Source organism: Phyllopteryx taeniolatus, chromosome 15 (assembly GCF_024500385.1).
Source record: "Phyllopteryx taeniolatus isolate TA_2022b chromosome 15, UOR_Ptae_1.2, whole genome shotgun sequence".
NCBI lineage: Eukaryota > Metazoa > Chordata > Actinopteri > Syngnathiformes > Syngnathidae > Phyllopteryx > Phyllopteryx taeniolatus.
In genome coordinates, this window is record NC_084516.1 from 22,395,037 (window position 1) to 22,412,167 (window position 17,131).

The following is a 17,131-nucleotide window of genomic DNA, read 5'->3' on the forward strand; positions in this document are numbered from 1 at the left end:
GATTGTTCAAAACCTTTGTTTTGGTTCATGATGGCGTTTCACACATGCACTTTCCACGAAACAGCCTTTGTGCATCTTGACTTGAACAACTATTATTTTGGCATTTTGTGACATATTAATACATTAGGTTCATGGCTGTTGGAATTGTTTTGGAAGTGTTCCATATGTTTAAACTAAAACGAAGAAACCTCGACACTAAACACTTTTGCCATTTGTCTTTTTCTCTCTCACTTCTCAATTCGGCATCGCATTTTGCAACCGCCGTCTTGGCGCTTCTCAGTCGAGCGCGCCCCTTCTGCGTCCACGCATCGACGACGTAAGCACGTCGTGTCATATATGCCACTGCCGCCTTCGGTCTTCACGACCGTCTCCGCGGTATACCTGAATTGCAGTTTTGCTTTTCAATCTGTTTTTTTTTTTTTTTTGATGTGCAAAATGCGAATTTTGACCCAGAAACTGCAATGCGAGCCCGCTTAATTCGAGCCTTAAACACATACGTACTGTAGGTCGTACAATGCCGGTACAATTTATTAGTTTTTGGGGGGACAATTGTGCAGAAAGATGTAGAGTTCTCTAGCAATGAGATCAGTTTGAACGACAACACGATTTGGAGATGAACGTTTCTCTAGGCTCAAACAATTAAATAAGTGGCTCAAAGGAGTGTGTACTGCCCTATCCGTGAGGTCATTGACAATTTCTGCGTTTATTGGGAGCGCTGACATCTTTACAAGGCAGAGGGTTTCTGTCTAAATAGACAAGGGGTTAAGTTATTGGCTGCAAACATTTTTTTTACTGTGTACGTTGTAGTGACTCTGACCCAGAACTGTTTGTCTTGGTTTGAAGCCAAGCAGCATGAAATGTGATTGAACCATAAACAGTTGATTTGCCAAGACTAAAGGTTAAACAGTCATTCTATATGCTTGATCTATGAGTAAAGAGTGCAAAGTTGGGAGTATTTTATATTAAGATATGATCTTTACACCAATTTTATGACAAAGTTCGGAGACTAAATTCGAGTCGATGGGCGTGGTCTTCTCCAGGTTTCTCCGTCGCTCTTGGACATGGCTCCTGGGTACTTAACCTTTGCTCTCTCGCTCTTTCAAGGCTCTTGTCTTGCTTCCTGGCTCTTCCTAACATCTCCCCTGCTAAAGGGTGGCCTTCGGCCAACCCCCTCCTCCTCCTTTTGTTCCGTTGTCCCCCGGTGGCGCAACCACGTGCGCAAGCGACGGCCGCACAAGCCAGCGGCGCGGTCCGATCGAAAATGCCTGCCATACGGCTTCGATCGTTTTCATAGCTGGAGCTGTTGGCGCAGGCTCCAGGAAATCATGCCCTGCATCCGTACAGAGTACACCTGCACTGCACCGCTATAGTAATTCTACATCATCATCTGCTTCATCATCATCATCATCATAATTGTTGATGTGTACAAGATGATAGTCGCACAACGTACAGGTACTGTACATTGTGTACAGGTATGTGCGTGATTAGCTGTAAGCTGTTTACTGTAACTAATTACTAAAACAATATTTGAAGATATTTGTAAGCATGGGTCGTGGTTTGTGGTAGATTTATGATTTAAACTATACACATATAGTGGGTACGGAAAGTATTTAGACCCCGTTAATTTTTTTCACTCTTTTCCTCATTAATGTACACATAGCACCCCATATTGAAAAAATGGAATTGTTGCAGATCTATTAAAAAAGAAAAACTGAAATATCACTCAGCCATAAGTATTCAGACCCTTTGCTCAGTATTTAGTAGAAGCCCCCTTTGAGCTAATATAGCCATGAGTCTTTGGGAATGATGCAACAAGTCTTTCCACACCTGGATTTGGGGATCCTCTGCAATTCCTCCTTGCAGATCCTCTCCAGTTCTGCCAGGTGATGGTGAACGTTGGTGGACAGCCATTTTCAGGTCTCTCCAGAGAACCTCAATTGGGTTTAAGTCAGGGCTCTGGCTGGGCCATTCAAGAACAGTCATGGAGTTGTTCTGAAGCAACTCCTTCGTTATTTTCGCTGTGTGCTTAGGGACATTGTCTTGTTCAAAGGTGAACCTTCAGTGCTGTCTGAGGTCCTGAGCACTCTGGAGGTTTTCGTCCAGGATATCCCTGTATTTGGCCGCATTCATCTTTCCTTCGATTGCAACTGAAAAACACACCCACGGCATAATGCTGGCACCACCATGCTTCACTGTTGGGACTGTATTGGACAGGTGATGAGCAGTACCTGGTTTTCTCCACACATACCGCTTAGAATTAAGGCCAAAAAGTTCTATCTTGGTCTTATTTTTTTTTTTTTTTAGCAAACTCCATGCGGACTTTCATGTGTCTTGCACTGAGGAGAGGCTTTCCGTCGTGCCACTCTGCCATAAAGCCCCGACTGGTGGAGGGCTGCAGTGATGGTTGACTTTCTAGAACTTTCTCCCATCTCCCGACTGCATCTCTGGAGCTCAGCCACAGTGATCTTTGGGTTCTTCTTGACCTCTCTCACCAAGGCTCTTCTCCCCCGATTGCTCAGTTTGTCCGGACGGCCAGCTCTACGAAGGCTTCTGGTCGTCCCAAACATCTTCCATTTAAGGATTATGGAGACCACTCTGCTCTTAGTGTCATGGGTGTGTGTTCTGGTTTTTGTCTGCCCCGTTTCATACACACCTGCTCCTGAGAGCATCTTCACCACCTGTGCCTCGTTCACCCTAATTACCCCTTGACTCATTCTTTCTAGTCGCCAGTTCGTTGTACCTTGTCGTCGCGTGCCAGCATTCCTTGTTTCCACGTCACAGACTCACAGTAAGACTAGACCCTGTTCCGATTATCGACCTCGCCTTTTTGCCTCACCTTTTTGGATACTGTTGCCTTTTTTAGATTGCCTGCCTGTGTACCGACGTCTGCCCGTATATTAAACCTCTCTTTTTGAAACTGTCCATTTGTTTTGGAGTCGTGACATTTTTGGGTCCTATCCTCTGTTCCGTTATGACACTTAGGGCCTCTTTACACTCCCGTGCTTGCGCGGCCGACAATGCCTGTGTGTCACTTGACGCGCACACGGCAAAAATTGTTGCTGCGCGTAGAACGCAGCGGACATCATCTTTCACGATTGGTCCGTTTTAGTCACATGCTGTGATGACGTACTCAGCGTGCCGCTTGGTTCTACATGCCGTTTACGCCGCCGCCTTCTTGATCGATTTTGCAGCGTAATTAAACGCATCATCTGGTCATCTAGGTCCATTTGTTCTAGCAGAGACTGTTCCACGGTCGCCATTGTTGTTGCTTTGTTCCTTGTTACAGAAAGTAAAGTAAACATTTCAACAATTCAGTTTTTTTTTTCTGTCAATGTGGAGTGCTGTGTGTACATTAATGAGGGGGAAAAAAAGGAACAAATGATTTTAGCAAATGGCTGCAATATAACAAACAGTGAAAAATTTAAGGGGGTCTGAATACTTTCCGTACCCACTGTAGGTGGCACGGTGGACTACTGCCTCGTAGTTCTGAGGACCCGGGTTCAAATCCAGTCTCGCCTGTGTGGAATTTGCATGTTCTCCCCGTGCCTGCGTGGGTTTTCTCTGTGTAATCAGATTTCCTCCCACATCCCAAAACATGCATGGTAGGTTAGTTAATTGGAGACTCTAAATTCCCCGTCGGTGTGAATGCGAGTGCGAATGGTTGTTAGTTTCTGTGTGTCCTGCGATTGGTTAGCGACCAGTTCAGGGTGTACCCCGCCTCTCGCCCGAAGCTAGCTGGGATAGGCTCCAGCACGCCTGTGACCCTAGTAAGGATAAGCGGTACAGAAAATGGATGGATGGACTATACATTTTAGGGGAGCTTCAATTTTTCGCTGAAATTCGCTGTTTGCGGTGAGGCTCGGTCCCGAGCCCGAAAGGATCTTCTGACGGTCCAAAACATACAAAACTCATCTGTGAAACATGCTTGGGCTTGCAGCGGCAAAACGAACTGTCTCCCAACCAAACTAATCAGAAGAGCCCACAACAAACAACAACTGAATGAGGCAGTCGTGAAAGCCTGGAAAAAATCACAAAATACATAAAAATGCAAACGTTTGGTGACAGCAGTGGGTCACATACTTGTTCCAGTTATTGCAAGCAAATGATTTGCTACTAAATGTGTTTTTGATTGAATCTATGTTGAAGTCGACACACTATTTGAAACAGTCCCTATGGACTGTATCTTAATTACATGTCTGTGACATGCTTTCATCGAAATACCCCAAGGGCATAATGAATTATAGACCTATTTACAGCATATTTCTTTCCATGGTGGAAGCAGCTCACTTGAGGGGCGGATCGGTCTCTTGTGGTGTGCCAGACCTCATCGTGGCCCACATACTGCTGGGCCAATGGCAAGCTTAGCTTTTGCTAGAATGACAACCGGCGGGCTGGCTCTTGCCTTCCTCGCCGTAAAATGTGGGAGTTCCCTGGAAAATCTGGCCCCGCACACATGCTGTGCACATTCTTCTTTTGACTTAACTTATCACACCAACATATTGGAAGCAATGGTTGTCAATCTGATTCCCAAATAAGAAGAAATGTTTCACTTACGTATGATCTGGCCCATGCGTAGGCATCTGTCCTGTTGATTAACATGATAAAACATAAATTCATGATATTCGAAAAAGAAATGCATACATTATTGAATCATCATTATTATTTGAAGCTGCTTAAAATGTTATCACCAAGATGAATGAAGATACCGATTCAATGTGGAAACAGACTTTACCTAGTTTGACATAAAGGACCCCTGTGGCGTAGATCACTTTATATGCGTTGGAGGCAACGCACTGATAATAGCCTGTGTCTGTCGTGTCAAGGTCCGTGATCCGAAGCTTTGATCCGGCCTCGGTTTTGCGGACAGTGATACGTCCGTGCTCCTGGACAACGGGGGCGTCATTTTTAAGCCAGCGAATCGTCGGTCGTGGGTGACCGGTCACCTTGCAGTGCAGCGTGGCTGTCTGGCCCTGGAAGTGGGTGATATTGTTGACTGGCTCCAGGAACTCAAGGAAGTAACCTTGGCAAAGTGAAACGCAACAGAATAGATGTTAAAGTAATGCAGAATGGTTCCCCCCCCCCCCCCCCCCCCAAAAAAAGATTGCTCCTTCCACAGTCTAAGATAGTTCACAGGAAAACTAGTAAAGCACCAAAGGTAGAAGGGTACTCAGAACTGGAAAAAAAGTGAAACACCAATTTCCCCCCCCTTAACCACATTGTGGTGAGTGGCTGTTTCTGCAATCAGCAAGAATGAGGCAAAAGATGGAAATGAACAGACTCGGGATCTACTGCACTGTATGTTCTGCTAACAGCTGGTTAACTCCTGGTTCAGCATAGAATCTGGAAATAAAAATGCAACATATATCAATGTAAACAAGCCTAACTAATTCCAGTTGTGTCGGTTGTGTAGTGTAACGTGAGTTTTGGTTAACAAATCAGATACAACATCTGTTATGATTGGGTCTTGTAGAAATAAAATACAGGTGACCGTGCAACCTGTGCTTTGGGTTAACTCCACAACTGATTTGGGGTGTAGATATAATTATTAACAATCTCAGAAGTCCCCTTGAGAAGCTGCCAGACCCTGGGATTTATGGAATGGAAAACCAGCACGAATGCCAAGTTTGCCATTCTGCCCATAACAGAAGCATGTGAACACCTTATTACATTTTAATATGGGGAAAAAAAGTGGCCAAATAAGGTTGTAAAATTAAGTGAATTTTCAAAGTTGGAAACTCTTCATGGGAATTAATGGGAATTTATGGGACCTAACGAAAATTTATGTGGTGCAGTATCAGGCTGGGGAGGACACTCGGCCAGGTGTTCTGGCACTCTCGCCTGCTCTTTGGCCCACCCTCTTTCCAAAACATTGTATAATGCCAGAGCAGGTATTTCTCAGCTTTCTTTCTTCTGCTTTGCTGTTTTTGTTTTTTTACACGTTGGCCTCTATTTCCGTGAGTAGCGCAAATCCAGCCCAACACTTGCCGTAACTCTGCGAGGAGGAGGTGACGAGCACCAAGGTGGCGTAATTAAAAGAGAACTTTGCTCCCTGTGGGCGGGAACACAGCCGACTCCAATCATGTCCAATCAAAGCGTCTTCTTTCATTCCCTTTAAATGTGGTGCGCTCGTCTTGAAGACAACCAAACGTTTCTTAGGAAGAAACTGATTGGCTCATCCGGGAGGTTAAAGCGTGCAAACTATGTTTATAAGGAACTACAAGCAGACGTCCACAGGCGGATTATGCAAGTTTGCTTGAGAGGAGATCATAGATATTCACTGGGAAGTGGGCACTTGGAGACTGCCACCCACCCTGATTGTTCGTGGGCATCTTCTCACCCGCTAGAATTATGTTGTCATCAGGACCAACTGCCTTTCTATTTTTCATCCTCTTTAGTGCCTTTCGAACTTCCCCCTTACTAAACATTGCTACTTCCTGGGCCACCACACTTGCCTCTTCGACTCTCCCTTCTCTCTCATTTTCCTCATCCATCTTCTCCTCAAAGTATTCTTTCCATCTATCCAGCACACTACTGGCAACAGTCAACACATTTCCATCTTTATCCTTAATCACCCTAACCTGCTGCACATCCTTCCCATCTGCTGTATATCCCTCTGTCTGGCCAACCTGTATGGATCTTTTTCTCCTTCTTTAGTGTCCAACCTGGCATACATGTCATCATATGCCTCTTGTTTGGCCTTTACCACCACCTGGAACCTCGCCCTACGTCGCATCTCCATGCGTTCCTTCGCCTCTCCTCAGTCCTCTGAGTGTCTCACTTTTATTAGCTAACCTCTTTCCTTGTATGATTTCCTGTACTTTAAGGTTCCACCACCAAGTCTCCTTCTCCTCTTTCCTACCAGAAGATACACCAAGTACTCTCGTGCCTGTCTCACTGATCACCTTGGCTGTAGTGGTCCAGTCTTCTGGAAGCTCCTCCTGTCCACCGAGAGCCTGTCTCATTTCTTCTCGAAAAGCCGCACAACACTCTTCCTTTCTCAGCTTCTACCACATGGTTCTCTGCTCAGCCTTTGTCTTCTTAATCTCTCCCTCCCCACCGCCAGAGTCATCTTACACACCACCATTCTATGCTGTCTAGCCACACTCTCCCCTATAATTACCTTACAATCAGTAACCTCTTTCAGATTACATCATCTGCACAAGATGTAATCTACCAGCGTGCTCCTACCTCTGCTCTTGTAGGTCACGCTAAATTCCTGCCTTTTCTGGAAGAAAGTGTTCACCACAGCCATTTGCATCCTTGTTGCAAAGCCTACCACCATCTGTCCCTCCAAGTCCTTTCTTGGATGCTGAACTTACCCATCACTTTTTCATCACTACTGTTTCCTTCACCAGAATTACATTCTGCACAAGTCACAACTCTCTCTCTCTCTGTCTAGGATGCTCAGAACTACTTCATCTTGCTCCTTCCAGAATTTCTCTTTCACCTCGAGGTCACATCCTACCTGTGGGGCATAGCCACTAATCACATAATACATAACAACCTCAATTTCAAGTTTCAGCCTCATCACTCGATCTGATACTCTTTTCACCTCCAAGACAGTCTTTCGAACTGTTCCTTTAAAATAACACCTACTCCACACCACTCTTCACAACTACTCTGTGGTAAATAATTTGAACCATGCCCCTAAGCTTCGAGCCTTACTGCCTTTCCACCTGCTCTCCTGCACAGACAATACTGTATATCAACCTTTCTCCTGATCATCATGTCAACATTTCTATTGAGGTATCAGGTCTAACATCTGTGGGAAGGGCATTCCAGAGTACTGGAGCCCGAGTAAAAAATGCTTGAGAACCTGTGGACTTCTTTCTGGCTCTGAGAGTCACCAAAAGACCAGCGTTTTGCGAGCGTACGTTTCGGGACGGAACATACGGTACAACTAAGTCAGCGAGATAAGAGGGTGCTAACCTGTGTAATATTTTATGAGTAAGTAACAGGACCTTAAAATTGCTTCTCAAGTAGACTGGGAGCCAATGCAAGATGGCAAGAATGGGGTTAAACTGATCAAACTCCTGCTGCGTTTTGTACTAACTGCAGGCTTTTAATACTAAAAATCTGAAGACCAGAAAGCAGTACAGAATAGTCGAAGTGAGATGTAACAAATGTTTGGACTATGATCTTTGCGTCATTAGATGGGCCGTATTTGAGCGATATTGCGAAGATGAAATAAACACAGTTTTGGTAATATTCTTAATGTGCTTTTGAAAGGAGGAGAGCTTTGAGTCAAATTTAACCCCCAAGATGTTTTGCTGACTCAGTTTGGGTAATGGTGCTTTTGGAGCCTATCCCAGCTGTCATCGGGCAGGAGGCGGGGTACACCCTGAGCTGGTTGCCAGCCAATCGCAGGGCACATACAAACAAACAACCATTCGCACTCACAGTCACACCTACGGGCAATTTAGATTCTCCAATTAATGCATGTTTTTGGGATGTGGGAGGAAACCGGAGTGCCCGGAGAAAACCCACGCAGGCACGGGGAGAACATGCAAACTCCACACAGGCGGGGGCGGGGATTGAACCCGGGGACAAAAGTGACATAGCATAGCTTTAAAAAGCAAAAGGTTACAGGACATCCACTGTTTAATCTCGGAGAGACACAACTCCAGATTAGAGTAATTGCGTGGGCTAGTGGCTAGTGTCATTGGTTTTCTGAAGTGTTCTTGAGCCCGTGTGGTGATATCCTTTACACATTGATGTCGGTTTTTGATGCAGTGCCGCCTGAGGGATCGAAGGTCACGGGCATTCAATGTTGGTTTTCGGCCTTGCCGCTTACATGCAGTGATTTCTCCAGATTCTCTGAACCTTTTGATGATATTATGGACCGTAGATGATGAAATCCCTAAATTCCTTGCAATTGTACGTTGAGGAACATTGTCCTCAAACTGCTCGACTATTTTCTCACGCACTTATTCACAAAGAGGGGAACCTGCCCCACCTTTGCTTGTGAATGACTGAGCAATTCAGGCAAGCTCCTTTTCTACCCAATCATGGCACCCACCTGTTCCCAATGAGCCTGTTCACCTGTTTGATGAGAATTCCTCAACTTTCTCAGTCTTTTTTGCCACCTGTCCCAGCTTTTTTGGAACGTGTTGCAGCCATAAAATTCTAAGTTAAGGATTATTTGCTAAAAACAATAAAGTGAATCAGTTTGAACATTAAAGATCTTGTCTTTGTAGTATTTTAAAGTAAATATAGGTTGAACATGATTTGCAAATCATTGTATTCTGTTCCAACTTCATTGGAATTGTGGTTGTACATGCACGTCACTTCCAGCAAGTTGTCAACTATAGTTTAGCAAAAAAATTGGTTTTTATTATGCGTATTAAGCACTCCCCGAAGCTCGAGACACCGGGGTGTGGTTACTCTAGCCACCACAAAGACTACCGGAAGTTGGCCACATGTCACACAGTGACTACACTGAGCAAAAAACACACTGTACGTTGTTATGGTTGCGTAATACTGTCTTTGTCACTCACAAGGTTAATGCGCTAACGACTCTAAATCAGTCTGGCATGCATTCCAATGGCTGACCAATTACAAGCGACGATCCCCACAAGATGAGAACAATAGCACACTAGCCAACGACTTGAATACCTTCTGCAGACTTGAAAAGGACACTTTCACACCCCACACACACACCCAGCCGCACCACCAACCACAATCACACCCCTGACTTCTGCATTGACCATCCACGAACAGGATGTGAAACGCATCTTCAAACAACAAAAGATTAACAAAGCGGCAGCCCCAGACCTTGTGTCCCCGTCCTGCCTCAAATTCTGGGCGGACCAGCTCGCTCCAGTCTTCACACAGATTTTCAATAGACCTCTGGAACTGTGCGAAGTACCATCCTGTTTCAAACACTCCACCATCATTCCAGTGAAACCTGCAATCTGGGGTCTAAATGACTACCGGCCTGTCGCCTTGACATCTGTGGTCATGAAGTCCTTTGAATGTCTCGTGCTGGACCACCTCAAGAGCGTCACAGGTCCCCTGCTGGACCCCCTACAGTTTGCCTACCGAGGAAACTGGTCTGATGCGTTCAACATGGGACTGCGCTTCATCCTAGAACACCTCGACAGTGCAGGGACCTACACGAGGATCCTGTTCGTGGACTTCAGCTCAGCGTTCAACACCATCATCCATGAACTCCTTTCCTCCAAGCTTCTCCAGCTCGGCATCTCACCTGCCATCTGCAAGTGGATTTACAGCTTCCTGACGGGCTGGACACAGCAGGTGAGGCTGGGGGAGGCCACCTCATCCACACGCAGCATTGGCACCGGGGCGCCCCAAGGTTGTGTCCTCTCTCCGCTGCTCTCTCTACACGAACGACTGCACCTCAACGTACCGGCTGTCAAACTCCTGAAGTTTGCAGATGACACCACTGTCATCGGCCTCATCAAGGACGGTGACGAGTCTGCATATCGACAGGAAGCGGAGCGGGTGGAGCTGCGGTGCGGCCAACACAACCTGGAGCTGAACACACTCAAGACTGTAGAGATGATCGTGGACTTCAGGAGGCATCCTACGCCACAGCTGCCCCTCACGCTGTCCAGCTGCCTTGTGTCAACCGTCGAGACCTTCAAGTTCCTGGGAATTACAGTCTCTCAGGACCTGAATTGGGCGACCAACATCAACTCCGTCCTCAAAAAGGCCCAGCAGGGGATGTACTTCCTGCGGCTTCTGAGAAAGCACGGCCTGCCACAGGAGCTGCTGAGGCAGTTCTACACAGCGGTCATCGAGTCAGTCCTGTGTTCTTCCATCACAGTCTGGTTCGGTGCTGCTACAAAAAAGGACAAACTCCGACTGCAACAGACTATCAAAACTGCTGTAAAGATTGTCGGTAACCCCCTACCTACCATTGAGGACTTGCACGCTGCCAGAACTAAGACAAGAGCGTGCAAAATCCTCTCGGACCCTCCACATCCCGGTCACCAGCTCTTCCAGCTCCTTCCCTCAGGTAGGCGCTACCGATCAATGCAAACTAGAACTAGCAGACATTCCAACAGCTTCTTCCCTCTTGCAATCAACTTCTTAAAGAGCTAATCTACAATTCCATTGCAACATGCTGGCAATTTCTTTTGTCTGAGTTTGCTGTCACATTTCTGTCGGCCCAATTATAGATTACTTGTGCACTCACTGTAGTAGTCTCGCCACGCTGCACTATTTGCATATCTGTTGTTGACCAATACTGGCCACTCGTGCCAGAGTAGCATCTGCACCACTTGCACACTGACTGAGGAGTATCTGCAACATTTGCACAATCAACACTGTCCCAGATTAACGCACTACTAGTCACTTTAAACTGCATACATTCCTTGAAGTCTCGGCGTCCTTTGCACAATGGTCATTGGACTATTGGCTAGAGGACTCTGCATCTTTTTTGCACAATTGTAAAACAAATACATAAATAAATAAATACAAATACAAATTTGTACCGGCATTACCAGATAACTAGCAACCCTTTATTGCTCAGTGACTGTTTTTGTCAATGTCTTTATGTCTCCAAAGTGTTCCCTGTCTGTTGTCGTACTAGAGCAGCTCCAACAATCGGAGACAAATTCCTCGTGTGTTTTTTGGACATACTTGGCGAATAAAGAGGATTCGGATTCTGATGTTATTCATTATAATATACTTTTAACCTCACCCCTTCTCAAACGTGTCCAATGACGTTTTAAATCCTTTCCGGTTCAGGGGCCGTGAATTCTTTTACATTTATATCTCCAGACGTGTATTATTTGCCTTGTTATTTTGTTGTTCAAACTGGGTTACGCTCTGCTATAACGCAGTTCCAGCCAGACCTATGTGACAAGTGTACTGTATCACCCAATCATGGTGGAAGGACACAGCGCCGCACTGGTCTTTAATGTCGGACATTGGACCCCCTCCCCCAATATCCGGAACATTCGGTGTTACGGCCGTAACGAGTCAGCGTTCAGTGATTTCTGTAACAAAACGCAGACGTTCGGTAACATTTGGCAGCTCTGCAGACCACAAGAACTTTTATGCTGCTGGCAAAAAAAATCAACAACAAAAAAATCATTCCAGCAATGCCTAGCAGGATTTGTAAATAGTTGTAGCTGATCATGTGTTTTGTTCATGCTATTTTGTGTTTTCTCGTAGTGTAACAGTAGTTGTTCTCCTCACTTGTTGTGCATCATTTTGTTGCACTTAAGTTTGTGTTATGTTTAGTGACACCCGTTTATTTCATTGTGTGTTAAGCCCATTGTGAGGTCGCCGTTAGCTGTTGCTTGCTCCATACAATAATTTCTTCGACAAGAAAAGTCGGAATGCACAGTATCTGTTTAAAGAGGAGTTACAAATCAGAGTTAAGTCGTTACTACTTCTACTACTCCGAAATAACAAGTCAGATTAGGTAACATATATTTTACCTTCAAGTGTCGGAGCAGCGCCACTCTGAGCGTCAGCCAGAACCTCTGCATCCACTGAGAGCCCAAGGTCACCTGCACATATAGTCACAGACACCGGTTAGAGTTATTGATTTATAAAATAAATCCGTTCTATTCTATTCTCAGTGCTTTGACTGCTTGTTGCACAAGTGCATTAACTTGTGTTTTTGGTCATGTGTGTGAATGACATCTCACTGCAGGTGTAAACATAGGCTGTACCAACATGGACAGCAATAACATTATATTTTACATGACTCTAAAACAAATATTTCCTTGATTGTGTTTACAATAGTTTGTAGATGTTTGTGAGTTCAGGGAGAAGCCCGCACAAAGTCGAGTTTCCAACAAATTTATAAGTTTATTCAGCCTGAACAGCCTGAAAAAAAAAGTTGAACAGCTGTTCAAGGGCCACATTCACTCCAATTTTATCTCAAGTGGGCTGGACCAGTATCTGCATGACTTAATAAGTTATAAATAACTATTCCAAATATTTCCCATTTTTTGGTGCAAAAAAATACAAGTACCGTAATTTCTCGTGTATAATGCGCAGCCATGTATAATACGCACCCCCAAAGTTGACCTCAAAATTCTGGAAAACCCTTCAACCTATGTAAAATGAATTTTTACAATGCATGATTTTGCGTCTTCCCATATGATCAAAACATGAAGTATTATCTGTATTTTGTGCGTTTTTTCAAATAATTATTCTGAAGTTAAGCACTTCATTTGAACAAATAATACTCTCTTTTTATTTACCTTATCTTATTTTGAAATTAACAGCCCTACTTTTATTTAGTAAATGACAAAACACACAGTTGTGCTCATATGTTTGATATGAAAAGTGCTTAATTTGCAGCAGCGCCCGCAACCTAGTCAGCCAGCCATCAGGGGGCGAATGCATGGTTAAGGCTTCATTAAGCTCCGGTACTACGCCCTGGTGCCAACTTCAAAATAAAAGCCTAAAATTGCATTTGTGTTGAATTGTAATAATATAAGAAGCTTTTATTTTGAAGTTGGACCTCTCAGCATGCTGGTGGAGATGTGTCATGTCATGCATGGTAAGACACTATTAACAATGCATTAACTTCAACTTTTCGGCTGGCCTGACCGCCATGAAAAAACCCAGTGAGTAAATAGAGAGGGAAATCACCATTTGCATTTTGTGACTGCGCACGACTGAACAATGGTCAAGCAGGAAAACGGAGACGTACCATCCTTGACAATTTGCTATATTGACGACGGGGATTTTCAAATGAAAAGTCGGCGCCTGCAGCCTTCTATGCATTTACTGTATTTGCTTCCATTAAGTTGCAATTGCTTATTTCACTTTGTAATAGCACATTTATTCAGGTAGCCCTTGCTAAAGTAGAATTGAAAATTATCTATCACTTATTCTTATTGGAAAATTCCTTTTGAACTGAAAACTGAAAAAAGATTACCCCAAAATGTGACGAGCACATTAAAAACAGAAACAGGCACGGGTCTCTCATTAATTACAACTTTATTTAGCATGACGGTGAATTGGATATGTTATGATTTGTATCTATGCTGGTCAGTGAAAATGTCTTCACGTGAAAAAATGGTTGGTGACCACTGATCTGGCATACCTACTGATCATAATTCTAACATTAATACAATGTAAATTTCAGTGAAATAAACACGACAGCCTCTTTGGGATCCAAATTCCTGAGTTAAAGTGTCTTCTTCCAGATGTCCTCGAGCTCAACTGTACTGTATACAATGAACCACATAGATTTGGATTTTTTTTGGGGGGGGGGGGGGGGGGGGGGGAGAGACATGAGTTTCTATAAAACTGGTTACAGGTGTCAAAACAATCAGCAACTGTGATTGACCACTTGTGTCCAAAGTTTTGGAAAATTGTGATTAGACCTATAGGATCTTTCTTCCAGGGCTGCATATGAGCTCTGCGGCTGCATTCCAACAGCCTGCTGCCTCTGCCATGAAAGGGCCCTTTGAGAGCTGAGAGGCCAAGACGCGAGTCCATCTATTGGGGTTTTGCTGAGGGGCCTTCTGGCACACTTAAACACTTTCCTTCTCCAGTTTAAACTGTTTGTGTGTGTCTATCTCCTGCTGCCACTAAGACCTCAAAACATTTGTTTCTGCACTTCATCCTGAACCCAGCTGCAGAGTGTCGACTAAGAACTAAGAACTAAGACAGAACAGATTAGTCCTGTCTGATTGTATTTACTCTTTTTCTTCAGGACACATCGATTTATTTCTTTAAGAGCTAATAAATTCTAATCTTGATTTAAAAAAATAATAAGCCTTCTTTGCTTGGTTTTAGGTGCAAGTTGACCTTCATTTGAAACTATTGAGCCAAACTGCCATTGTGACACAAGCAGCTTAAAGGGGATATATTTTACCAAACCAACTTTTTCCTAGTATTTGGGATGGAATATGGTCTCTATGGTGCCTCAGTAAATGTGAAATATGAATTCATGTGGTCCACGCATTCTGAAGTTCCAGAAGTTTTTCTGCCGAGAGGACTGAAATCAGGTCATTCGAATTTACATTCGACCTTATCGACGTCAGCAGGGAAGATCGCCGCCTTCTCTTTCCGCTGCCGAGCCAGCACGCTCTCACAAAGGGGTCTTCTACACGGAGGCAACCAATCAGAGGAAAGGGCGCGGTCTTAGCCAAGGATGGACAAAGCGGATACAAGACTGGGTCAATCAGAAGTAGCTCTCAGAGGGGGCTTTTCTGGACACTCGTATGACAAAACCCATGTGTTGTTGTTTTTTTTTAAATGAAATTTAAACTTTTGTACTCAGTCCATGTAAGAGAGTCACTCCATGGAGGTCTAAAGAGCCAAAATACAGCACAAGAAGGCATGCTCAGTGATTGTCGTACATCTTCTTTTCTCACTGTCCAACATGAAATAAGACTAAACCTTTCGTGTTTCAGTTTCATTTCATACACAAGGTAACTCAATGTCCTTTACATGATTAAAAGCATTTAAAAATAATTTCAAAAAAAACAAACAGCTAAGAACATTTCAAACTGAGGAAAAAGTACAATTAAAACAGCGTACAGTGCAAGAAATATAATTTAAAAGTGGAAATGCTCTAAAAACCATGAGGGAAAAAAAGGAGTTTTTAAATCTGGACTCAAAAACATTCACACTTAGGGCTGACGTCACTTCTGGTGGCAACTTATTCCATTTGTGTGCTGCCTAATAGCTAAATGCTGCTTCACCGTGTTTGCTTTGGACTCTGTGCTCGACTATTTGACCTAAATCTGTCGATCTCAGAGCCCTACTGGGTTTATATTCCATGAGCATTTCTTTCATGTATTCAGGACCAAAACCATTTAGCGATTTATAGACCAGTAGCAAAACTTTAAAATCTATTCTCAAGCTGACTGGGAGCCAGTGTAAAGACTTTAGAATTGGAGTAATATGGTCTGACCTCTTTGTTCCGGTCAGAAGATCATTACAATAGTCAAGTCAACTTGAGATAAAAGCATGGATGAGCTTGTCCTGGGGCCTCATGTACAAAAAGTGCGTACGTACAAAAACGTGGCGTACGTTCTTTTTCACGGCAAACTTCAGATGAATCAAGAGTGAAATGACCGTGGAAATGTGCGGTGCCTCACGTCAACTTCATGGCTGGCGTACGCACGTTTCTGCAGCTTTTGGTACTTTGGCGACACTTAGAGGTGATGCTGGGAAACTGTTATAATAAATCTGCACATCGGAGACACATGAACAATTAGCACTGACGAACAACTCATGCCCAACAACATTTGATTTCAACAATGTAAAAGAAGCAAGGACTCGGAATTCACTTGTTGACCAGTGTCTTTAATGAATCACTGATATTTGTAAGGACGCCTATAAATTGATCAAGGTGCCACCTATTGCGCTTACAATCTCGTGACTCCAGCACAGCCGGCCGGTTGTTGGAGTGTAATTGCGTGGGAGACGCCAAAGGAACGGTGGACGAACCCTCCGTGTATGTGACACCGGTGATGCCAGCACTGACAAAAAGAATCCTTTGAACTTAATTTGAAGATCTACATCGGCTGCATATGATTAAAATCTGTTACAATTACGTTGTTTTCTTTTAAGGAGAAGAGGGGTAAATGATGTCATTTCAACACATTTTAATCATGTGCAACCGATGTATATGTTCAAATTAAGGAAATTCAAAAGACCTTTTTTTTTTTTCCAGTGAGGGAAGCTGGAGGAACTTTCACGTGTCTGTAACACTAGAGACAATCCCCCGAACATGTAGCACGTGGCTGCGACTGCGTGTCCTCTCCTGTGTATTAAAATAATAAATTGAGTAATCCAACAGGAGTCCCAGTTTTTGATATCCTCTTTGATATGCCGATGTGCTTCTATTTGAGTTCAAAAGATTTATTACAAACACCACACATCCAACTTTTATGCATGAACCTCTCTCTCATAGGGTTACTGAGTGTAGGTTACTGTATGAACACATTTGTTGGGAGTTATAAAAATACATGGTATTTACCTCGTGGGGTAATTAGAGTCAGCCGCATGTGCTCCCCCACCCCTGAGAGAGCAGTGTCACCCACGATTGCGGCGACTCTCTTCTCAAACGGGGTGAGGCCCTCCGCGCCGGTTCCTCCGCCTGTTTTGGCCACACTTTGGCGGTGGGCAGCTGCCTTCCGCTTCACATCCACCTTAATGTCTGACCACTTCCTTTTTAGTT

General features: G+C 44.1%; 1 protein-coding gene across 2 annotated transcripts in view; it reads right to left on the reverse strand.

The window, feature by feature from the left end:
* The window catches only part of ror2 (receptor tyrosine kinase-like orphan receptor 2), a 59,319-nt gene that overhangs the window by 14,316 nt on the left and 27,872 nt on the right, over nucleotides 1–17,131 (reverse strand). Inside the window, exons 1-4 of one of the 2 annotated variants that reach the window (XM_061747493.1) lie at nucleotides 16,931–17,000; nucleotides 12,414–12,485; nucleotides 4,733–5,020; nucleotides 4,555–4,585 (exon numbers count right to left, since the gene is read on the reverse strand). In XM_061747493.1, the coding sequence (XP_061603477.1) occupies nucleotides 4,555–4,585; nucleotides 4,733–5,020; nucleotides 12,414–12,485; nucleotides 16,931–16,958 (419 nt within the window). In that variant the 5' untranslated portion in view covers nucleotides 16,959–17,000. Of the gene's footprint in view, nucleotides 1–4,554; nucleotides 4,586–4,732; nucleotides 5,021–12,413; nucleotides 12,486–16,930; nucleotides 17,001–17,131 lie in introns of those variants that run through there. The other variant, XM_061747495.1, reaches the window with a different exon arrangement.